Source organism: Platalea leucorodia, assembly GCF_965183815.1.
Source record: "Platalea leucorodia genome assembly, chromosome: 14".
NCBI classification, from domain to species: domain Eukaryota; kingdom Metazoa; phylum Chordata; class Aves; order Pelecaniformes; family Threskiornithidae; genus Platalea; species Platalea leucorodia.
Genome location: NC_138836.1, coordinates 2,467,226 through 2,491,427, shown reverse-complemented (window position 1 = coordinate 2,491,427; position 24,202 = coordinate 2,467,226). Strand labels below are relative to the sequence as shown.

The 24,202-nt window shown below is 50.1% G+C and overlaps 1 protein-coding gene across 2 annotated transcripts in view; it reads left to right on the top strand.

The window, feature by feature from the left end:
• The window catches only part of TMEM104 (transmembrane protein 104), a 45,453-nt gene extending 21,759 nt beyond the window's left edge, over positions 1-23,694 (top strand). For both annotated transcript variants that reach the window (XM_082326928.1, XM_082326927.1), the window contains exons 9-10: positions 7,007-7,100; positions 20,171-23,694. In XM_082326928.1, coding sequence (XP_082183054.1) covers positions 7,007-7,100; positions 20,171-20,931 — 855 coding nt within the window. In that variant the 3' untranslated portion in view covers positions 20,932-23,694. The remainder of the gene's footprint in view (positions 1-7,006; positions 7,101-20,170) is intronic.
• Positions 23,695-24,202: the final 508 nt, after the last annotated feature.

Sequence of the window (24,202 nt, the reverse complement as noted above, 5' to 3'; positions counted from 1 at the left end):
GGTGCTTCTTTCCATCTCTTGCAGAAGGTCTTCCATTGGGAAGAAGTGCTGGGAGCGCTGTGGCACAGGAACCGTGAGCGGCAGCATCCAGCTTAATGGGTACCGTGGGCGCGGGTGGGTGAAATGCCACTTGCTTCGCTGGCAAAAACCAGCCTGGCAGCAGCTGAGGTCTTAGTTCTTGGGGGGCACCTCCTCCCTGCCTTAAGATACTGGGGAGAAAGGTGGGTGAGGGCTCCTTAGTGCCAGCAAGATGCTTCGTGTGAGTTATGACTGTAAACCTCTGCCAGGTGTCCCGAGAGCGGCACGTTAATTACCGGAGCTGCTGTGGCAGCAGATGCCTGCTGTACTCAAAGCGTAACTGCCCTTGTTTCTTTATCTATAAATATTCCTTGTGGGATGTCTGGTGGTTGCATCCTCCCTCCGTTGTGACTTGCTGACTCTACAGGGGCTCTGGAGGTTAAAATCCCTCTTGCCTCTCAACTTCTTTCAGCAACCCTTGTTCTGTTGCTGGTTTATCTCTTTTCAACAAACTTTAAGAGCTTCATAATTGCTCGTCTGCTGATAACTTGCTGCCTATCAGCATGGCCCCTGCCGCAGCCCTGCCTCCAGCCTTGAGAGGCTGTGGATCTTCAGCTTTATTTTTTTTCCCAGCTCTCTAAAAAGCTCCTTCCTGAACAATCAGACTCCTTACATGTATTTATATTTGTACTGTCCCCTGCAAGGGGTAAAGCTTTACCAACGAAAGCTTGGATCGCCGCCCTCACTGATGTGCCATCTGGCTCTCTAGCTTGAGATATGAGCTCATGCAGGAGAGAAATGTGGCCTTGTCACCCTAGCGAAGGGGAGGAGAGATGGCAGAGGGGGCACCGCGTCACGCTCGAGACCCTTTTCCCTTGGCGTGTTTGAGCTGAAAAGCACTGAAGCCCTGGCACGAGCAACTGGAGCCCACTGGGTCGTATAGCAGTTGCCACAACTTGAAGTGGGTGCAGAGGAGCTACCAGAGGCTGTGGGTAGGTGTTGGTGTCGCTGCAAGTAGCTCTGAAATGTTATGAAGCTCTGCTTGCTTTATGTAGGAGTCCCAAACGGGAGCGGGACTAGTCTAGACTAGTGGGAAAAGCACCTTGCATCTAATATTTCTCTCCAAAGTCAGCCCTAAAAATTCCCTGAGGTTGTGAATAGGAACACCAATTCATAAGAAACTACTCTACGGGAGATGAAAGGTCTGGTTCGAGCTTCCAACCAGGGATAAAACCTCTGATCTGTGTCAGTGCTGGTAAGTCAAGTTTTGGTTTTGGGTTTTTTTCTCCTAGATGTCTCTTTAGACACACTCTAGAGGAGAGTACCTGAGGTGGGAACAGATCAGCCAGTCCCTGGCTCTCCTAACACCTTGTTCGATCTCCATACTTGTGCAGTCTGGTTCTGTTATATTGTTTTGTCTGTCCCTTCTAGTGCTCATCTGGGTTGTGAAATAGCTCTGAGCTCAGGGACATCTTGCAGAAGCAGAACGGGTGTCAGAATTGCCACTCCTGACAGCATGTATGAAATGTCTGCTTTTTCCTACCCTGCTCAAGGAGACTTTCCTTGTGTCTGAGCACTGAGTCAAACAAAGCTTCCTCTGGGAAGCGCTCGTTCAAGAGAGCTCGCGTCGTCCTGTCGTTATCTTGCTTTGCAGTGGGAATGCTGCGTACCCATCGTCCTGTATAAAGCACTCAACTCTCAGCTTTCCAGCCAAGGTGGCAAAGTCTCCCAAGGAGAGTGATCCATTTTGTTTTGTCACCTTGCTCCCCGTTAGAGTCGGGTTATTCGCTGTACTTTGTCTTGGGGGGGAAGAGGTACTGTTGCTCAGCAGTTGTGAAACCTAAACATCGATTTCTGCAGAGGCAGAGTTGGTGCTACCCTGAATTGAAGTTTGTGTGAGATGTTGGCACTTCTTCTATCAAGGGGAAGCAAGAGCCTCCAGGGAAGGATTTGGTTTGGGGTGAGTTCTGGTTCTGAATGAGGGTGAGGAAGGCTGGGAGGAGGAAGAGAAGAAAAGGAAAGAGCAACTGGGGCCTCATCCCAAAGGAAGACATTTCAGGAGAGAGCACTGCAACATCTTTTTACCATTTTCATATTAGAACTTGGGGATCCTTGGCCTGATATCTGAGACTTGTTAACTTTGCAGTGGTATGATAGCCCTGTGCCACACAAATGCATTTGTCCAAAAACTCTCAAACTCTCTTCCTTTTCTTTTTTGCTCTGCTTCTGGAGTATTTGCTGCATTTAACAAGGTTAATCTTCATGGTCTCACTTTGCTCAGGTCAATCCCCTGCTTCTACTCAATTCTCTGAAAAGTTTCCAGGCTCTGAATCAACAAGAAACAGGAGCTACTGTTTTTAATTCACTACTCAGCAAGTACCAAAGACAGATGCAATTCTTACAGATGAGTTTGTGGAGCATGAAAACAAGCAAGTTCTGATGACAGTTACGAATGAAGCTGGTTTTCAGATGGTCCTCTTGCAAATGTATGCAGGCACTAGCCATAACGCTGTAACTACTGCATCTAATCCATGAATCAGCTATGTTTGGGATGCTAATTGTGCTTCCTGAGCCGTATTGGCTTTTTCTGTAAAAGCCACGTGTAGGAAGCAGATGAAAGCTATTGAGCTGTACCGGTTCAGAGTGATATATGGACCCTTCAGGTCAATGAAGAACCTGTTTAGTCAGTACAGCCCCCTGACTGGCTTAAAGCGTGTTTGTATGGTCTGAAAGACTCTTGGTATTAGCTGGCCATCGCTTAGTGGTTGAGAGCTCTCTTGGGGGCCTCTTGGCTGAAACTAAGCTGATAAAACCAGCCACATGTCCTATTAACGCTTGATCTTACTTTTCCTTTTTTAAGATAAGCCAATAAACAAAGTTATGTAACCAAATTTTAACATAAGAGCTTTAATAAAATATATATTTAGGAATATATAAATATATATAAAAATATATTCCAGGCAATGGTAAGCCCCAGCTGGTTTCCCCTGTGGCAAGAAGACTTGAGTTGACCCGCCTGCTCTTCACTTTGAAATACTAAGAGCTGACGGGTGCAGAGGCTGGGAAAGTGGTGTTGGCTGAGCAGCCAGCTAAGAGAAGCTCCCAAACCTTGGTGCCGGTACTGTTGCGGCTTGGCTTGGTGGGAGGAATGGATTCGAAGACCCTCCCCGGGGCTGAGCAAGCTGGCGTGCTGCTCGCTGCTCCTCCTAGCCTGCAGGGCAGAGTGGGATTCAGGGTGACAAGCTGCTGTTCCTTCCTCTCCACTTGCTGGCTTCTAATTTTCTGACTGGAAATGTCAGTAAAAGCAAGAAAAACACTGTGTTTTCGGTCACTAACGTGCTGGATCTTTGTGCTTTTTTTCAGTATGAGAAAGGAAGGAAAAATAAGGAATTTTGCATCTGTTGCATTTATTTGCCGGGGGGGGTTCCACGTACCCTCCGCAGCAAGCCTAGTGACTTGTCTGGCCTCTCCTGTTTAAAGGAGGAGCTTGGAGAGAAATAGGGAGCCACTCTTAACAGTCTGTGCAAAAACACAGTAAAGTTTTAGAATATTTTGTGAATATAAACAGCATTTGATAGATCTGATGCTCCGTCTTAGCCAAAGGGAGGATTTCCTTACCTTGCTTAAGTTTAACAGTGAATCGGCCACGGACACCGGCTTGTTTCTAGTAGGAAACCACTTCACTAGTAGAAAAATCTTTAATCAAAGTAGACTATGCTCATTCTGCCTTGGGTTAATTTGCTGGAGCTTAGGAAGAGGACGATAAACTCCTAGAAATCATCTCAGCTAGCTCAAGAGGTGAACTGGAGAACTTAGAAGAGCTTTTTGATGTGCTGGAGCTCTGCATATTTGATTTCTGGCAGGGCTGACTGGTACAGTTTTCTGTGTAGGTTTTGGATTGTTTGAATAGTACGTGTAATGAAGCACTTTGTAAATTATATCCCTCTGGGGGAGACTTGAGCTTGGAGAACATCAGGTGGAAAGTTTGGGTATATGTCTGAGGTGCTTATTTAGGCTTACTTTTTCCTTAGGGAGAAGTTATGGAACTAATTAACTTAATGGGTCGGAAGAGCATTTAGTTGTCTGGCACAGCGAGGCAGAGAAAGTAGGCATCCTCCTTCTAAGCATCATGGTCTCTTCTCATCCTTTTGGGGATGTGTTTTTTAAATAAGCTTCCTGGCCTTGGGACTTGTCTGAGGCTGATGATGAGATTAGCTCTAATCCAGGGACCGAGTCCTTGCCCTTCACGTCCTGGTTATTGGTGAGGAACTGATCCCTCTTTCCTGACCCGCGCTGAATCCTGTGGAGCTGCGCACAATTTCACTTTGAAGTGATGTTAATCCGGCTGTTTAATGCCCTCTGCTGCCCTGCCTTTCTCCTCTCAAGCAGTCCAGTGTGCGCTATGGCTTCCCTTCCTAAAAGTGGTTGGCACAGATCTCTGCAAAGCGGGGCAACCTCATCTCATTCCAGGCCTTAGCATCGTTTGTATTGATCTGTGGATATCCACCTTGGTTTGCTAATGGGCGTCAAGTGGAAAAGGTAATGCATTTCTATTGCATTTGAATTCATCTCTCACTTGGTTCCTTTGGACCAGCTCCAGGATCTTGTTAAGAACAGAAGACGCTGATCATCTTAAAGGATGGGAGGGGAATCTGACCGTTCAGGCATGACGACTTGTGCCTCCTCCCCATGAGTTGAGCAGTAAAGCCCATAGAAGAGAGGGAGAGTTGAAAGAGTCGCTCAAGGGATTTAGTTGTTTAAGATGTCTTGAGCACTGGAGAATAACTGCAGAGAGTGGAGTGCAACATCCAGAGGAATTCCTTATGCTTCATTAGCAGTTGTTGGGAAGCACATAGGAGACCCAGGTTCTTCCTGCACCTAATGATGCTTTTGATGCTCTTCACAACTAAGCCCCAAATCCACCTTAACACAGCTCTTTCCTCAGTGTTTAAGACAAATCTAGGTTTCAGACCCAGCCGCTTTGTGCTCAGCGATCTTGTGTCAGTCCTTGCCGTGGTTTGAGGTGCTGTTTTGCCAGTTGGTTCTCGTGCATTGTAATTTGCAGAAGACACCTATTCCGTAATTAGCACCGGCCTTCGTCCGTCTCTTTTTGTTTCAGCTCTTTCTGACACATGAGCTGTTAACGTGATTTGAAGGGAGGCTGCGTTGAGCAGTGCGTGTGTTGGGAAGGGGAGGTTGAAAGATATTAGTCACAGACTTGAGAATAATTTCCAGTAAGAGAGTTGGTGTCAACTTGGTTTGCTCTGGGTCCTTGACCTATATCTCTCTCTAGTCTAAAGTTTAGTTAGTCCTTTGGGGTTTGTGAGCTATCCTAGGATGGAGTGGCAGTCTGTAGAGGGCAGGAGAGGGTGAAAGGAGAGTGAAGTTAAGTTCAAAAAGGAAGAAGAGGGAGAAGATTGAGAGACTTGTAACTGGCTGGTTTGCTGCTGTGTTAAAACTGAAAGCGTCTTCACTATTAAGGCTGGTTTAGCTCTTAGTCTTGCCAGTTATGCTGTGGTGTTGTATTCTGTGTGATTTCAGCATTTCCTCCAAGGATCCTCAATTGCTCCACAAATCTGAATGCTGTGCATGCTTTCTGTCCCCCCCCCCCCCCGCTTTTTTTTTTTGCAAGTAGAAAAAACAAGACTTGGTGTAAGTGATGGCCTCAGGTCAGAATGTGTCTTGACTGAGCGACGTGTGAAACCAAGGGTTCTCTCCTCTGGTCCCCTTCGGGGTTTACTTTGGTCGGCTGAGAATACTTTTGATGCGAGGCGTTTCCAATTTGCCTTGCAGATATTCTGAAACCGTCTCAAAAAAGGTTTCTTGGGGTTGTACTAGTCTTAAAATAGCTTGGATTTGTTTCTGTCACTGACTCTGTTGGGGTCGACAGAGACCTTGAGGCTTCGCAGCCTGCCCTTTTGAGTCCCAGTTCTTCCCTTCTGTTGACACCTTTTTTTGGAACTGCTTTAAGAAGTCATGGAAAAGAGCAATGTGTAAATATTCATGTTGAGTATTTGTCTTTAAAAATCCCTTTGGGATGCTCAGCAAATCTGTACCATGTATGCCGTGGCTTTCTAGATGCTGCTTGCTTACAGCTTTTGGACCTGTTAGTGTGTCGCTAGTCCATGCCATCCCATGGATCGTGGGCAGGGCTGTCTTCTGTAACTCCCACTTTGTCTCCCTGTCACAAGTTAGCTTCTCTCAGTTCGTATTCACACCTCGGTCAAGGTCTGTTGTCTTCCTGCAGTAAAGCCTTTCCTTTTCTCTGTCTGGGCTAGGTAGGGCTCTGAGTGCTGCTCAGTGTCTCTCGATATACAACGAAGAGGGCAGCGAAGAAAGATCTCTCCTCATTGACAGTGTCTTTAATTTCCATACTGAATGAAGTTCATTCTTACAAGTATCTCTCTGATTTTTTTATTTTTTTCCCCCCTCACTTTGCACAGGTTTTCCACTTCCAAGTCAACAGCTTAACTGTTACTCTATAAGCTTCCTGCTGTAAAACAAGCGATTTAATGTGGGGAAAAAGTGTTCTGGGCAGACCTGGCTCCATTGCTGTTCAGCCTGGGACACCCCGAAGCTACCCCATCAACGTTAATGCGAGCAGATGGGTCATGGCTATTGCTATCCAGACCTAAACTGAGCGTGTACCCGGACGAAGAGGCCACAGTTTTAATATTTAATGTTCCATAAGGCTGCGCTGAGAGCTTTTACTGAAATGTGTCAGTAAAGGCATGCTGTAGCAGTGATAGCAAGCGGCTGAGAGCCAAGAGGATCCTGTGCTCTACTTCTGCCCAAGGCATGTTCTCTGATACCAAGCAGGTTGTTTGACCCCCTGTGTCTCAGCCAACCTAGCTGTAAAATTAAGCAACAAAGAAAGCTCCATGACAAACAGACGTGTCTGGAGGTGAACTTTGCTTTACTGATAAATTTGTTGTACTAACAGAATTTCTGATTTTTAACCTAATGTGTGTTTTTGTTGTCCTTCCAGGCAGCATTCACTCTCCTCCTGGGTCCTTTCACCTTCTTCAATGTGCAGAAGACCAAGTATCTTCAAATCATGACGTCCCTCATGAGATGGATAGGTGAGTCTTGGCAGAGTCTTGGCCACCTCTTTACCATAGATGGAACCTGAGTCATGCTACAGATGGTGGGGTTTTGGATTTGTTTTTTTTTTTTTTGATTTAGTTTCTTTTTTTTTTCCTTGTTCGAAGCAAGTGATTGTCAAAACAACCTCTTTGAGGAGGATTGTCCAGGCCTGATAACTATTTGACGAAAAGGATTTTTGTTCTATGATGAAATTTCTGATTAAAACAAAACAAATTGTTCTCAATCAGACATCAGCTGGCAGATGAAGTTTTAATCTGGTTTGTGTGAGAGGCAGAAGGGATTTGGAAGAGTCTCCTGTGGGGGGGCTAACCGTGATACCCACCAGTTGCTGTTCAGCAGTAAGTTTCTCATTCTTTCAGCATGTGTACAACAGACTTTGAACAATCTTTGTTTTGATCTGAGAACAAAAGGCACTTCTGTCAGACTTTCCGCCCTTAGTTTTATCATCTGTTTGCATTTTTTTTTTCCTGGGTCTTGCTTTAGCGTAGGATGTGCTGCATTGGAAACCCCCAAACCAACATGTGTTGTCCTTGGGAAGCCCTGCTCTCGTGAGTTCTCTCCAAAATCTTACTGCCAAGAAGTTCTGGGAAGACAGATAGTTCCCTTAAGGGAAATAAGACATTGCTACTTTTTTTTTGCAGTGCCTCTCTCATCCAAGGATGCAGCTGCCTCGCATCTGACTTGTATGTGTACATGCCCTTAAAGGCTGGGGGGGGGGGGGTGTGTGTTAGGGAGGCTTGTGTTGAGGTTTGTCTTGTTTTGTGTACCTTAGACAGAGTAACTGATACTCGGGGCTAACAGAGAGGGTGTTACAGCACCAGCAGCGTTTCTGCAGGTTAACAGTCTCCTGGTTCATGGGTTCAAGACCGTTCAAGCACAGAATTAGCTCTGTTTATCCCTATTATTGACCTGGAATAGGAAGAAAAGGTGATTCTCAGACTATTTCCCACCACACACACACGCTTGACCTGACTTCAGTTGGCTATCGTCCCTTTTCTCTGAGTTCAAACGGCTGTGATCCTGTTTGGAAGTGGCTGGCAGTCACTTTGGAGAAATAGAGATCCTCTGTTCCAGAGAACATCTGAGATGGGGTTAAGCAGTTGTCACCCGGGAAAATGAGGTTGGGTTTAAAGCCCTCAGGTCTCAGATGCTGAACAGCTTGAGTTAAGGAATCCTGACCTCGGATGGTGTGAAAATCTTGAATGTCTGTTTTTCCTTTTTGTTGTCTGAGCACATGGAAGGTTTGAAAGCTCCCATGTTCTTCAGAGAAAGAGGTTATCTCATTAAGAGGTATTAAAGGAAGTTGTTTTTTGGTTTGGTTTTGTATTTTTTGAAAGAGTAATCTCTGCTCAGCTCACTGGCCTGTTTCCAATCTCCCTGCCTCCTCTTTCCCGGTGAAGACATCAGTCAGACCTCATCCTGTCTCTGTGACAACCTGCCGCCTGCCTGATCTGCCATTGGTTTCCCTTTAGCTGGCTCCTTCCAGTATAAGGATTGCTAAACCTTGGCATAAAGGCAGAACTACTTCTCTTTTCCATCGCTTGATGGAGAGGGACAAAGGCAGTGTTTGGAGAAGTGGAGGGGAAACTCATGCTTTAGCCTGATTGATTCCTGCGTCAGCACGCTGGGGAACAGCTGCCCCAGATAATGATATTTAATGACCCTGACAGCACCTCAGTGGCTACTTAGAGCAACGGATTCCGTATGTGTACAATGAGGGATAGATTTATTAGGAAAGACGATTTATCAAATGGCCATGTGATGCAGGGAACAGAGAAAAGCTCTTGCTGCAGATTCCGGGATAAGGATGGATCCCGTACTGTTTAGATTTATCAAGCTGGCTTCTCCTATGTCCTCACATCGCTGCTGTCCCTTCCTCCAAAAGCAGGGCTGTGAGTTAAACACGGGTTGGTCTTTTGGTGCTCAGAGAGCTTAGATCCTAAAGAACGGTCTTGGCTGGTGTTTTGTGGTCTCCTGAACTCATCCCGCCTGAATCCTATGGCCAGATGTGGACTCCGGTCCTGCTATAGTTTGTGCCTTTTTTTCCACCTTCCTTTGGTTGGTCCTAGCCATGTGGTGCTGAAGGTGGTTCCCCTTCTGCCAGGCACTCTGAGCAGCAGAGCTGAACACTGGAGCTGCCAGCCTACCCGTTTGGTTTGCTGGGTAAGAACTTCCCACAGGGGCAGTGGCTTCTTCAGCTTACCTGTGCCCGCTGGCCTGGTGCGGATGGGAAGCTGACCCACGCTTTGCATCGTGATTTGAAAAAATCGAGCCTGTTTGAGCTGGGAGGCCAGTACAGGCTTTGCCATGCGCGTACGGCAGGACCCCCCCCTACACCCTTTTCCCCAGCCTGGTGAAAAAGCCCTGGATTTTGGAGCAGCAGCGGCTGATGTAAGGCTGCACTGCCCCAGGTGTACTGGCAATTCAGATGACAGTGGCTGAGAGGATGGATCTTGGCAGCAGGGAGAACTAGCTGTGTGTGAAGGTCATTTCTGCTGGTGTTTGTAACCGTGTCAGCCTTGCCTTTGAAAGTTGCTTTTCCTCTTTCTCCTGATCTAAGTGATAATCAAATGTCACTAGCCTCTTTCCAGAGCCTCGTGCTCATCGCAAGCAGCACATCAGCTAGCAAAGCCTACAGCGGTCTCTTTCCACACCTCATGGACAGGAAAAATTTCATTCTGTCTCTGAAAAATGCAGTCTTAAACACGGGGACCTGAACTGGAAATTAAAACTGGGCCAGTTCAAAGAACGTGGAGATGCGGCAGGGATCAGCCCTTCATCTGGCTGTGTTTTTCCTCCCGGGGTAAGGGACTAGCCAGGACAGGCGCCTCTGAAGTCTCTAAAAAGAGAAAGTTGAAGGAGGAGCTTGCAAGCCCAAGTGCCGTACTGCTAGAGCCCAAACAGATGGGTTCTCCTTGTCTGGGCCTGCTGAACACGGAGAGCTCATCTGGAAACAAGGCTGGCATGGTGAGGCGTTTCCCTGTCAGGACTGATGGGAGCCCACGGAGGGTGGATCTGCATCTCCGGGTGGAGAGGGGCTGATGGCAGAGAGAGGGCTTCCAGAGCCATCGAGCTGCTGGCAGTCTTGTGAAGAGTAACAGCTTACATACTTGGCTGCAAAACTGATTGCCACCTCGCATGGGTGAGTGCCAATGGTTAAATTCAGTGCAGCAGTCGGTGCTTGAACTGCTGGCCTTATCTGTGCTTAGAGATCTCTGTTTTCATGGAGCTGGAGCTGGCGGGTGTGTAAGGGTTTGCCTACACAAGCTCTCACCCCTTTCCCAACTGTGAAAGCTCCTCAGGCTGCTTTGTCAGCCCTCTCCTACTCGTGCCCAAACTGCCTTGGGAGCCTGAGCACAGGCACCCTAAGGGGTGTGACAGGGAGCCTGTCTGTGCTTCCCTGGAGAAGAGGCTAGTTGGGAAAAATCACTTATTCTAAATCCTGGCAATGGTGCTTAAGGTGAAGCCTTGCTTTGAGTTAAGGATAAAACCTTTCTGGCTCGCCCAGCTCTTGAGCAAGGATCCTAAGAGCAGAGACAGGGCCCAGGCTGGTTGACCAGGTAAGAATGAGTCTTCCCCATGGGACGGAGAGGGTTCCTTCCCCAAACTGTAACGCCTTCCTTCCTTTCAGCTCCCTTCCACCTCAGCCTTGCAAGTGTGGAGCTGCTCTTAGCCCAAGTCCTGTACCAGTTTTGGAGCCTTCTTCCAGGTCTCTTATAAGGTTCTTGGAACAAAGCGTCTCCTGCAGAAGACTAAACCAACGAAGCCATCAATAAATCAGAGCTGTTGGTATTTTCAGTTCTGCTGTTTGGACTTCAGGCTCTTTTTTCCTGGAGGGTTTAAATCTGTGGTCACGATGGATTGCTCCCTAAAGAGACTTGAATATCTAGCTGGTTTTTCCCCCTCCTTTCTTCTGTCCTGATCAAGTGGGTGGTGTTAGGGGTGAGCTGCTGGAGGGCACGGCACAGCAAAAGGGACCGAGCCAGGCAAGTCTGATGTACCTCTCAGAGCAGAGGGGACACAGGTCTACCTCTTTATTATTGAATAATATTGGATAATAACTGTCTAGCAGCGTCATGGGAAAGCATATGGATTAGGAAACAAAAAGGAGAGGGCTTGTTGGAGCTCAGCAGCAAACAGTGGGCTGTTGTGTGTTAAGCAGCTAACCCAATTAATGGCAGCCTGTTACCGCCTGCGATAGGTGAGGACTCTTGGCTTTAAAGACGTTGGTAGCGTGATTATCGCCACTGTTATTGAAGAGTCTCTGGCAAATGTTCCCAGACAGCTCCCACGTGGGACATTTGCTCTATGTGCTGCTCTTGATGCTCTATTGTAGTTATTAGAAAGTATTGTATTTTAATAAAGAGACATTTTATAGAGGAATAAACTTCTAGGTTTGGTTGCTGCGGGCTGTGTTCTCTCTCCCTGTAGCACAGTCAGATCATACCACATCCATTCAAGTAACTGCAGCCCTTGAGACAGATCATTCCCAACCCTGCCCAAACTATGATCTTGCAATTATATGCCCAGAAATAAAATCTCTCCCCTAGCTCCTTCCCTGGCCAGTAAGATGGAGGGAAAAAGGACAAGAATAGCCAGGAAATGTGTGTTAAGCTCTTTTTTTTTTCTTCTCTCCCCCATTCCCTCCTGTCCCGTCCCCTTCCAGAGTATTTGGTAGAAGGCTTCTAGGCAAGAAACTAGGAAAGGGCTCTCCAAAACATGCTGGTGAGGCTGACTTTATCTGTTCATTTCTCTGATACTTCTGCTTCTTCTACCAGAATCCTGCTCTTTACAGGACTCCTCAGCACTTCTCGGCAGAGAACTGGTCTCAGACCATCTCGCTCTGTGAGCAGGTTTCAGCTGCTGTAGTGACTGTCGCTGCCCTCCGTAGGAGGCTTAACCAGCCATGCTGGAGTTGATTCAGTGCAGAAACCCGGAGTCGCTCTGCTACATCCTTTCAGCTGCAGAGACTGAGAATTATAGCGGAGGCTGATACAGGAGGGGCTGACAATTATCTGAAGTCCTGTGTTTCCAGTCTCCTGCAGAGAGATTAGTCTGCCAGTGTCCACAGTCCTCAAGGTGGCCTCTCCTCTGCATCAGAAACGGAGCTTTTGGCAAACAGCTAAGGAGGGACCAGTTCAATCTCTGCCCCTTTCCTTTCACAGAGCAGGGCATATGGGAACGGCAAGGACGAGGGAGTTGGACTGTAAATCAGGACACTGTTGCATGTTCATTCTGACAAGGTTCTTCAACAAAGTTACTTCATGTTCTTGCATCCCTTTTGGAGCAGAGAAAGCTGCTGCCGGAGCCCAGGGTAAATAATTCACTAAGAGAAGTGAATATATTTATGAAGAGTTAGTTAAAAGGCTGTGCTTCTGTCATGCCTACTTCCAGAGCTGTCAGCTGAGGAGCTCATTTCAGTGCAGTTTCTGGGGGGCAGTGGGGTGAAGCAGTGCCTGTGTGAGTGAAGGAGCCTTGTTAGCTTCAGATGCAGATGGAGAGTGACGTGCGGTGCGGGACGGGACCACTGAGATCCTGCCTGAGGAGTTGACGTTCCTGAAAAGAGCACTTTATCCAGGCAGCAGGAGACAACCTGATGGGTCGGAGAGTGGAGAAGAGGAGCTGAAAATGTAAGGAAACATTCAGCCCTGCAAAAGGGTCCGGATGATGGTGCCCTCGCAGGTTTTCAGAGCGTGTGGCATGCGAAGCTGCTCTCTGTTCAGACTGTGTGTTGTTGGAACAAGATGATAAAAGCTTTGCTGGGTAGGGCCCAAAGCAGGATGGGGAAGGTGTGGCTAAGGCTGTAGAGCACCTGGATTTCATGGGACACGGGTGCTCTGCACCCAGTGCTTTCCAAAGCATGCACAGCCCTAGCTCAGGCTCATGGTGACACCAAAGTGTGTGTTATTCCCTTCTCACAGAAGAGTAAATTCTCACGTGGAGAGAGAAGTGACTGTCAAAGCTAATAGACCAAGTCAACAGCAGAGCTTAGGGCCGAGTCCCGGTTGCAGAGGCTTTATGGTGCTTCTGCCAAAGGTGACCGGAGGAGAGAGGACAATAAACTACACGGGTAATTTTCCACCAGAAGCAAACAAGCCTCGCTGGCTGCTCTTCCCTTCCCATATGTTGAGATAAAGCATCCGTGATAAACACCAGAGCGCAGAGCCATTTTTCTCCCTGTGAACTGTTACTGGTGTGCAGATGTCTGTGGAGACCGGCTGATGTGGGCTGAGAGGGGGCAGCCCACCGGTTTCATAGCAGGAGCTGTTACCGCGGTAGAGGAGGCTGCTTGTAAATCTTGGTTATCGCGCAGCAAAGTGCCCCAGATGAGGAAGAAAAGCAGGGAAATGATGCCTTTACAGCAGAGAAGCCCCGCTGAACCGCTTTTGACCACCAAAAAGTCCTGGTGGTGCTTTTTAATAAAGTTTCCCTTTGTGAAGGAAGCGGGCTGTGCCTGGCCCGAGGCCAGGGCAGCAGTAGTGTCTGAGATGGTTGCAGCAGGAGCTAGCCAAACCTGGCAGCGTGGGTGAGATGGCAGAGGGAGTGCCAGTGCCCGAGAGGCTTTTTCTTGCCTTCCTGGTGAGCTGCGTCATGCTTGTGTCATCATAACGTGCCCAACATGCGGCTGTGCTTCCCCAGCTGTATGAGCAACGGTCCCCTGCCACGTAGACCCTGCCTTAGGCTGTCCCTGCAAGTCCCTGCTCTCCATTGGAGGAGGAGCCACACTGATGTCCCACAACTTTTGCTCATTCCTTTCTTCTGGGATGTAATTTCCCTCCTCTTCTCCTTCTGACATCTCTCTCCAGAGAATCGCTGTCTTCTGTGAACATATCCATCTTGCTTCCCCACAGTCTCTGCACTCATAAATCCTTCATCTTCCTAGAGACGGTGTTTTAGGCTCTGTCATTGCCAAACCTGATCCTTAAGTACTCCAGCTCCCACATCTGATGGAGCAAACCTGGTTTTCATGCTCTTTACTGTCATTTCATATAGAAACCTCCTCTGAAGGCTGGAGAAATTTATCAGTGGCTGCTCTGGAGTTTACAGAGAGCTGGAGGTCATGAACAAGTGATAAGATATAGCTTCTGCAGGAGCAACTGGGTAAATGAGTTTTAAATTTAAGAATCAATGCCTTAATTTCAGATACTTTATTCTGCCAGCGTGCTGAACTCCAGTGGTGCTTTAATACTTCAAATGCTAGGGCATCCATAATGCCTGGCAGTTCCAGCGTTGCAGTGGGCTCTTAAACTTGGCCAAAAAACTGACGGAAGGCAGCTGGCTCTGCGGGGGGCACCAGCATCCTAGAAAGACATCGGTAGTGGAATAGACAACACAAGGGTTGGCTAGGGATGCAGAAGGTAGGACTGACTTGACGTGGTGCTGTGCTGTTCGGTAGGTACTGAGCAGATGCTCTTGCTTTTATGCCCTCTATCCTGAAAGAGGTGCCTAAAGTTAAACTGAATGAGAGCTGTTCCTCTCTTTGAGTGGTCTGCTGTGTTTCGGCTCGATGGAGGACCAAGATCAAGGTTAAGGTGGGGAGACATCTTCCTCCTTCCAAAGAGAATGGGCTCAGGAAGCTCATGAAAACATCCTCCTCTTGGAATCCATCATGCCACCTAACGTATCAAAAGGGAAGCAAGTGGCATGAGTTGTGAAAGAGTGATTCATTATCATTATTTCCTGGCATATTGATTCTCCGCTTCGACAAGAAAGCTCTGTCACGCCGTCAGCCGGCGGTGACGGATGGCCCCGCCGCAAATGTGTCAGCAGCGCGACGCGGCGCCTGCTTAAACAAATGGCTGTGGGTGGGGGTAGGGGAGCAGCCAGGCGTGGGCTGGGGCGGTGTGGCTGCACGCCGCTGCCGCTCTGGGTCCCTGGAAGGGGTGGCAGGCAGGTACGATGATGTTCGCACCAGGCTTTCCTTGCGGAAGGAGGAACGGGAGTAGGGACAGAGTTGGAGAAGGTGTGACTCGAGCTGTAGTGAATGGGTGTGCCAGATCGTTCTTCCTCTGTCTCTACCTTTCTGACTCTTAACATACAGGTGGTTGTCATGTAACCTTCCTTCTGTTTTATGGTTCTGTTTTGGATTTGTTTTTTTCCCCCAGTAACTCTTTACTCATCCCTGGTTTGTGGCTGTCTGCCCCCATGCTTTCTAGAGCCAGTAAAACCATCCTTGTTTTAACTGGGACCAATGCTTCGAAGGTCAAATTTCACTGTTGAACCTGGGAGGCAACATCCGTCTGTGGCCCTCCTTCCTGGGATCACAGGGAGGTTATCCAGCACCACGGTTCTGCAGACCCTCACGTCTGAGCTCGCTTCCCCCTTGCCAAGCCACCTCTTTCTGAATTACACGGCAGAGCATCTCTCTCCTCCTTGTTTCCCAGCGTGGCTGTGCTGGTTTTGGCTGGGATAGAGTTAATTTTCTTCGTAGTAGCTTGTATGGGGCCATGTTTTGGGTTTGTGCTGGAAACAGTGTTAATAACACGGATGTTTTTGCTATTGCTGAGCAGTGCTTACAGAGTCAAGGCCTTTTCTGCTCCTCACCCCACCAGCAGGGAGGCTGGGGGCACAAGGAGCTGGGAGGGGACACGGCTGGGACAGCTGACCCAAGGGCTGTCCCACACCGTATGGCGTCATGCTCAGCACACAGAGCTGGGGGAAGGAGGAGGAAAGGGGGGGACGTTTGGAATGATGGCGTTTGTCTTCCCCAGTAACCATCAGGCATGATGGAGCCCTGCTTTCCTGGGGATGGCTGAGCACCTCCCTGCCGATGGGAAGCAGTGAATGAATTCCTTGGTTTGCTTTGCTTGGGCGTGCGACTTTTGCTTTACCTATTAAACTGTCTTTATCTCAACTCATGAGTTTTCCCACTTTTACTCTTCCGATTCTCTCCCCCATCCCACCGGGGGGAAGCGAGCAAGCAGCTGTGTGGGGCTTAGTTGCCAGCTGGGGTTAAACCGCGACAGTGGCTCAGATCAGGATCTTCTCCGTTATTGTCCACGTGCTAATAGAGAGACAGACGTGGGGCACCAGGTGAAACATCTCAAAAGCATAGCGTCTTGCTGGGGATGCAAGGGAGGCTTAAGCCAGAAACTCATTCTGAGCATCAGTTCTTCTTGCAGGAGCCTACCACGATGGGGAAAAATGTGTTTCAGCCTTGGACTTCTTCCCCCCCCCGCAATAGCCTTTCTGCAGAGAGATGGAGCTCAGGTACAAAACAGCATTTTTCATTTACAAAGGTGTCTGCTCTGACTCTGCAAAACAATCCTTAAACTTAGAATGGCTCAATTATCTTCACTGCTTCTCTGCAGCTCTGTTATGCTTCTATCAAAGCTCACAAAAATGTATGTTTTAATATCCCCAGACTCCCATATTTTCCCCGAAGTGCTCTTATTTGGATGTGTGCTCATCCATATTCATCCTTCTTCCACCTGCAAGAACCATGGCAGGCAGCAGTAGCTGTCTGCGAGGTCTGCGGTGTCTGAGAAGAGCCAGCGTTCGCTCCTCAAAGAGCGAGATGAGGGGTCTGGAGGGGAGGCAGTCGGACAGTGGTGATGGGATTTGTCACAACTTCTCCTTTATGGCATACCCCCTCCTTACTTTTCCCCACAGCCTCACTTACATCCTTCAGTGAGAAGGATGCTCAGACCTCTAGAGGAGGGAAGATGAGACAAGTGGAAGCGTCCTCTGTGCCTTCTTGACTGCAAGGCCCCTCTGTGGCGTGTGCGTTTGGCGCGGGTCTGACACTGCTGAAAAAATCAGGACAAGCAAAACTCTTGATTGCTTTTTAAGCACTTGTACAAAACAAGGTTTAAAACAAAGTTTTCATGTAACCTACTAACAATCCGTGGTAGCGTTGCCGTCCACCTCGCTTTGTGATTCTGGGCGCTGTTGGTTGTGGTATCTGACGGTGTTTCATCCCTGGAGCCTGTTGCTTATATCCTCGGTCCTGTGTGCAGAGGAACAGACTGAGGCTTTTTTTATGAACCCACGTCTGGCTTCGCCAGGGTCCTTGTGGCCAAGGACCGCTGCTGGACAGTTCATGTGGCAACTGTAGGTGACCTGAAATAGCGTGGTGTGACTGCCTTCAGCCCGCTGTCCCAGGCAGGGGAGGATGCGAGCAGGGGCTTTGTGTGTGCCTGAGGATCCTGAGCTGCCTCTTGTCTGCGCAAAGCTGCCTGTCAGTCAGTCTGTCATCTTCTTTTCAGCTCGATTTATCATCCAACATAACTAGGTTTCAGGGTCTCATTTTGGGGCTTGCCTCCTCCCAGGGACAGGCAGATAAATCAGGCAAATGTTTTAACTCTCTGGTTCCAGGAGCGAGAACCTCTTCTGCCGCAGGGAGCGAGGGAGAACACAGCCGTTGGGGCAGGGCTGCTGTTGTCCTCTCTGGGGCTGGAATCGTGCAGGGAGGCTCCCGGTTTACTCAGCACCTCCTCTCAAGGATCACGCGTCTGCGGAGCCCCAGTGCTGGGGCAGGGGGAGCACAGCCTGCCTTGTTGGAATCTTAGCATTGGGTTATCTCTCCTTGTAACTTTAATAGGTTTAATTTCTGAAAGAAGTATTTAAGGAAAAACAAAGGTGTTATGAATTCTAGCTTCTTAAGCCATAGACTTCTATCCATCATTTAGGGAATCCCCTGGAAACCTGATCCTCCAGTGCTCCCTACCAGAAAAGCAGGTGCTGGGGCAGAGGAGAGCCTGTGGGTCTGTGACTGAAGAGATGCTGTGAGGATGGGGTGCCAGCCTGGGGGTTCCCCTGAACTGGTCCTGTTAGTTCTGGTGCGGAAAGCGGGGTTTTGAGCCAATGGCAAGAGCTGGGGAATAGAAATAGTTCACTCTTCACTCTGCTGAGCAGAGCAGGTAGAGACTTACTGCCTCGTGTGCAGGGAAGAGGTGCGAGACTTCTGCAGTTACACCTCGTCCAGATACAGGAATGGCTCAGGATCGGGCCGCGGAGGCCGACCACCTCTCCCAAGCGAGTGGTCTCAGCGTATTTCCAGAGCTGCCTAACCTGGTTCGTCTTGTTCTGGGCACCTTCTCATCTCCCTTGTAGGCTGTGCGAGCCTGGGGAGACATCCACATCACCTGGAACACAGCGCGCTCAGGCTATCTTGCTCTAGCAGATACGGCTGGCAAGCGTCTCCCCTCCGGGGAGCGGTGGGGAAGGCACAGCAACCGTACCTGTGTCCACAGGGCCCCTCACTCGCCGGCTTGAGTGAAGGTGAGGGGAACTGCACACCCCCAGAGCAGCGAGCTGTTGCTTTCCATAGCCCTCTGTGACTGCTCGTGGGGAAGTAAATAGAGCCCAGCACTCCCAAAGTGGCCTGGCCCTCGTGGCGCTGTGAAGGAATGGATCTGCTGTCACCAGTCCGGTGTTCGTGGAGAGCTGGTAGACTTGCCCTGTCGCTGGGAAACAGTTGGAAGCGAGAGGTTTCCTGAGGCAGCATGAGATGCAATGCAGCACGTGGCTCGGTAAGGGCTCAGCACGGAGCTGGTGTTTGCTGCAGGAAGAGAAGGAGGATTGCTGTGAGAGGAGAAATGGGGTTTCGCAGAGCGCTGGGGGTGCGCGGGAGGCAATGTTCAGTTAAGGTTAACCTGGTCTCGCTGAGGACAGAAGAGGCGGCGTTCGCTAACTGGTCTGTAGCTATCACTTCCAGTCCTGTCCCTGGCATGGTTTCCCATCTTCAGCCGCCTGTGTCAGGCAGAGCAGCACTGGGCACAGAGCTGACAGTGTCCTTGTCACCCCACCGCGAGCCTGCCCGGCTCCAGTGCTGGTGGCCAGCCTCCCACGGGCTTGGCCGCAGGACCGTGCGCTGCTCGGTTTAATTCCTCTGTATTTATATTTATGACATTCAAAGTTGTCCATAGTAGTAGTGTCAGCACTTTTTTATTTTTTTTCATTACCTGATAATTCACGGCTCTGCTCTGATGCCTCAAACCAGTGCAGGCGACAGCTCTGTGCAAGCAGCGGTGGCCCATCCATTGCCAGCACCAGACTGTAAATCTTGCTGCTTGCTGCCCTGCCAGGCAGGTTTTTTTTCCCCTGTTCCTTGTTAACTCCGCAGCTGATGATCATCTTTCCCAGGTTGATGTGATTTCTGTGACACCAGAATTAGTTTTCTGCTGGTTTTATGTGCCATGCTAGGAATAACGGTCTAGCAGTAACTGCTTCTGGCTCAAATTTTCACCAGAGGAGTAAATAAGGGCATTAGCCCAATCTCAATTCATTTTTGTCCATAGCACGTTGCATTTTGTGATAAGCTTTGTAAAATGTTGTTAGGCTTTTCCCTGACACAAGTGAAGGGTAGACGAGCAGACTTTGTGCCTAGAAGTGATGAATTTTAATAGCAGCCTTTCAGTGCTGCTTTAGTCCCTTCCAGACTGGCTTCTCCACCCTGGGATTAACTACGGACAGCCTGTTCCTCCTGCCCGGGAAATGGCTGGCTAGTTCTTGCTCTGCCGTGCTTGACGTATCGCAGGGACAGGAAAGCTCAGGAGTAGCTGCTGCTCCTGTGCATCTGCCGGTGTACGTAGGTGAGGTCTTGGAAACATTAGTCCGGTTGCAAATGTGTAGGAATATTACTGGGGTTGACTGCAGCTGGGTTTAATCCTTTCTTCCTTTAGAGGTCACAGCTCAAACACCTCTGAGCCATTTCTAAATGGTGATATTTAGCCAAGGTGCGTGGCAGAAGCATCCGTGGACTGAGGCCCTTGGGGGCGATGGGCTCAGCGGCCGTCGTAGCGTTACGCTTCTGAAGGGCCCAGAGCAAGCGTTTGCTGTCGGGGCTGGGAGGGTGAGTCCCTGCGGGAAGGAGACCGGAGGGAGCTGCCTGCCAAAGGCAGTCCCGAGCCCGTTCCCTTATCCGCTGCCTAGCACTGAAAGCAAGTCGTGACTAATTCCTGTGCACCTTGCCTTTGATGTACCACCATCTCCAGAGATAAGGAGATGCTCTTGTGGAGCAGGAGAGCGAGGTGGTGCCGATGGGAGGAGGGTCGTGGGGAGTGCGGACCTGGGCTTGACCTGAAACCTTCTCTCTCTCCAGCTTTCATCCTCATGATTATTCTGGCCCTCATCCGCATCAGCAGAGGCCAAGCTGAAGGTCACCCGTCCATGGCCCAGCTGTCGGGCATCCGCAATCTCTTTGGGGTGTGCGTCTACTCCTTCATGTGCCAGCACTCCCTGCCATCTCTCATCACACCCATCTCCAAGAAGAAGCATGTCAACAAGCTCGTGCTGCTCGATTACATCCTGATCCTGGCTTTCTACAGCCTCCTGTCCTTCACTGCCATTTACTGCTTCCGCAATGACACCCTCATGGACATGTACACGCTCAACTTCACCAACTGTGAGATCATCAACGTTGCCTTCATTCGTTACTTCCTGGGCCTCTTCCCCGTCTTCACCATCAGCACCAACTTCCCCATCATCGCAGTGACCCTGCGCAACAACTGGAAGACCCTTTTCCACAGAGAAGGGGGGACCTACCCGTGGGTGGTGGATAGGATTGTCTTTCCTGCCATCACGCTGATTCCCCCAGTGCTGGTGGCTTTCTGCACCCACGATCTGGAGTCCTTGGTGGGGATCACGGGAGCCTATGCTGGGAACGGGATCCAGTATCTCATTCCGGCTTTCCTCGCGTACTGCAGTCGGAAGGACACGCAGCTGGTCTTCGGCAGCGGGACGGTTAACAAGCACCTCTCCCCTTTCCGACACACCTTCTGGATTGTGTTTGTGCTCATATGGGGCTTTTCTTGCTTTGTGTTTGTGACTGCAAACATCGTCCTGAGCGAGTCAAAACTCTGATGCGGGGGTAGCAGCACGCTCCCTCCTGGGCTCAGCATTTCAGCTCCCCCTCTGGGACCGTGGCATGGGGGAGAGGCAGCATGAAGGGAAGTTTCCAGGCCATCGGCTTGGTGGCACAGGTTAGACCTGGACACAGACTTTCTTCACTCCATTTTGGGTGTGGATGGAGTGGACTCGGCCTTGTTACAGTCCTGGTTCTCAGACCCGCTATACAAAGCCACGGGGCTGAGCCCTGGGCAGCCTGCACGATTAACCAGTGTCCAGCCATTTCTGCCTTCAGCTCTGTTGGAGCATCGCTTTCTCTGTCCCTACAGCGGCTCTCTGTGTGCTGCAGGTCTCGGCACGCAGGAGAGCAGACAGCCTTGGCTGCTCACTACGCTAATCGGCTCAACGGCCCTTCTCCCAAAGGCAGGGATGTGTGGGGCAGAATCCGGCAGGAGTTTGGGAGAACTGAGTCTCTTCTTTCTGCTGAGACCCCTTCAAACCAACCTCCTGTGCCAGTTGAGGGAAGAAATTAGAGTGGGAATAGACCTAATTCAGAAGAAAATAATTTTGTGCTCTGTTACATTTTCTTTTTCTAGAGGCATTAACCTGTTGGTGCACCATGGATTGCCTGGGATCTGGGATCTTTTGCTTAGAGCTGGATTTCTCCAGCCCAGGAGTTTACATTCACACTTCTCATCCTGCTCTCCTGTGCTGTGGCAGCCCCAGCCGGGCAGAGCCCTTACATGTGCAGGGATACAGCTCTTCGCCCCCGGAGAGGGAACTGCAGCCTTGCTTCCCTCCGCTCCTGCGTGCAGCTCGGTGGCTTCAGCCCCCTTCTCCCTTTCTCACCTTTGCACGGGGCTGGTAGGACCAGCCAGACCCTGACTCCAGTGGTCAGGATTCCGGTGGGCTAGGGAGGTGCTAATTACCCAGTCCTGCCAGGCGGGAGGCCCGTAGGAGCTCTGGCTGTGCACACTGATGCGTTTCCAGCCTCCCTGCTGGGTAATTAGCCTTGAAACAAGGGGGGTGTTAACTCAAGGGAATGGGCTGGTGCCAGGAGGAAGCGCCATGCCCTGGCGCAGCCCTGCCTGCGGGAGCAGAGCTCCCAAGTGCTCTGGGGCAGCAAAAACTAAAACCCTGCTGGAACTGGGCTTGAATCCCCCCCTTTCTCTTTCTGCACAGGGTTAAGGGGGGCTTTGGGCTGGTCCTGCTCAGTTTATCTGAGAATTGGGCTGCCTCTGGCCTTGGACAGCCAGTGCTCTAGGTGAGTCTCTGCTTTTAAGGCTGCTGGTGGTCACTATAATACCACACGGTGACAAACAGCACTGGGTCCTGTGCTCTGAGGCCCTTGGGCAAAGATCAGATGGGTTTTCCTAACAAAAGGAAGAATTTCACAAGTTTTCACCTGAGATATTTTAGCCCGCCCTGATTAAAGCAGGTTCAAAGCCAGGTGCGTGTCTATGTTAGATCCTCTTGCCCTCTGCACTTGCTGCAGTATTAAGTGTCACCGCTCACTAAAGCAAGCTTTGAACTGCAGCTCTTTTTAATCAAGCTCTGTTTTCAAGTAGGACTTTCTGGTTTCCATATGACCTGAAGTGCTCCTCCTGGGGGAATACGCAAGTACCTGGAGCTGTATAATAACACTTCATGGCTTTTAAAGCAAAACGCTGCATCTCTCAAGCCTGAGCACTGCCACAGCGTCCTTGCCGAGCTGCTTGGAGAGGATCTGGGGGAACTGTCTGCCTCCTCTCCAGCGTGATCCTGAACAGGCATCGGCAGCCCTCCCCAGTGAGCGTAAGCATCCCCCAGTGCTCTGGGGAAGCTGGTGTGGAAGAGGGAGGTTGGAGGGCAAATTCACGGGGCAGCTGAGCCGGGAGCCACCTGCGAGGCAGCTGGGAGCTGGGCAGAGCCGGAGGGAGGAATGTAATGCTGATGAAATGAGCCTTTGGAAAGCTGGAGAGGCTGCGGGGGCCGTTCCTCTGCACGAGCGCGCAGGTGTGGGTTATGGAGGGGGCTGAGCCCTTTCCTGCCGCGCTCTCTGCCCTGGGCTGCCGTGCTTTGCGAGGCGCTTGGCTCGGCCTCCATCCCTTCGAGCGCCCATTTCCATCTCTTGCCTTCACATTTCATTGCCGGCCAGAGAACGGGGCTGTTCTCTGTTATTTTGTCTCCTCTCATCCTCCCTTCCCCTCGTCGGGCTGCCCTCGCTCTCCCTGCCCTGTCCCATGCCGCGTAGCCTCCTGCCTGCCTGGCCTGGGGCGGGAGGAGGGAGGGAGCCCAGCCTGGCGCAGCCTCTCCCGCTGTCTCTTACACTTACAGATGTGCCTTCTCTTCCCGGCCTCTCCTCGGCACGGTCCGTGGCGGTGACTTCTGAGGGGCCTTACCTCCAAGAGCCGCTCGGCTCCAGGTTTTGGCTGCAGCGGCAGGGTGAGGGCTCGCGTCCTGGCCCCCGCCCTTGCCGTGGTACCTTGCCGAGGAGGACGCTGGTCCCCAAGGAGCACGAGCGCTTTCTTAAATAAATAACCCCGAATTCCCAGACACCCGCTGTCCTTGCACAGCAGCAAAACAAATCTATCCGAGGAATCGGGGTGATTAACGGAAAGAAGCTCTACGGCAGAGAGAACATTTTTCATATAAAACATGACATAGCAATGCCTTAAAAATTACTGGAGAAAGCGGGAAGGGGAGGGCTGAGTGGGGCCGGTGCAGGGCGACCCCAGCTGGGCGCGGGGCAGGAGCTCCCTCCTCTCGCCCATCACCACTGACTCTGGTTTTATTCGGTTCTCATCAACACTAACAATTCATTATTACAGATTCTCACGTGATGCTTGACTGTAATTAGTTTTCAAAAAATGGGATTAAAACCAATAAAATGCACATTATACATCTGGTTTAGGCTGGCTTTTTTTTCCACCCCCGTCCTCCTCATGCTCGCAGCGAGCAGCTGTTCCTGGAGGGGACGGCCGTGACGGATGGGGCTGCAGGCCAAGGAGAAATGGCAAGCGGAGAGGCTAATGGAGACCCTCACCTCTTCTTCTCTATTAGCCTCCTGCAACTCTGGGTGGTAGCTGCAAACTCAATTAAAACATCTGTACTTTCCCCTTCTCAATTACGGCTCCTTACACTTAAAACCAAACAAATTGAATTGTTCCACCGCCTCGGGCTGCAAAGGCAGTTTCTGCCAACAAATTTATTATCGCCATAAAGCGCAGCTTGATTTACGTTAAAATATTAAAGCAGATCTTTATGATGGAAATAAACACTTTCTGCTGTGATTCTCTCAAAGGAC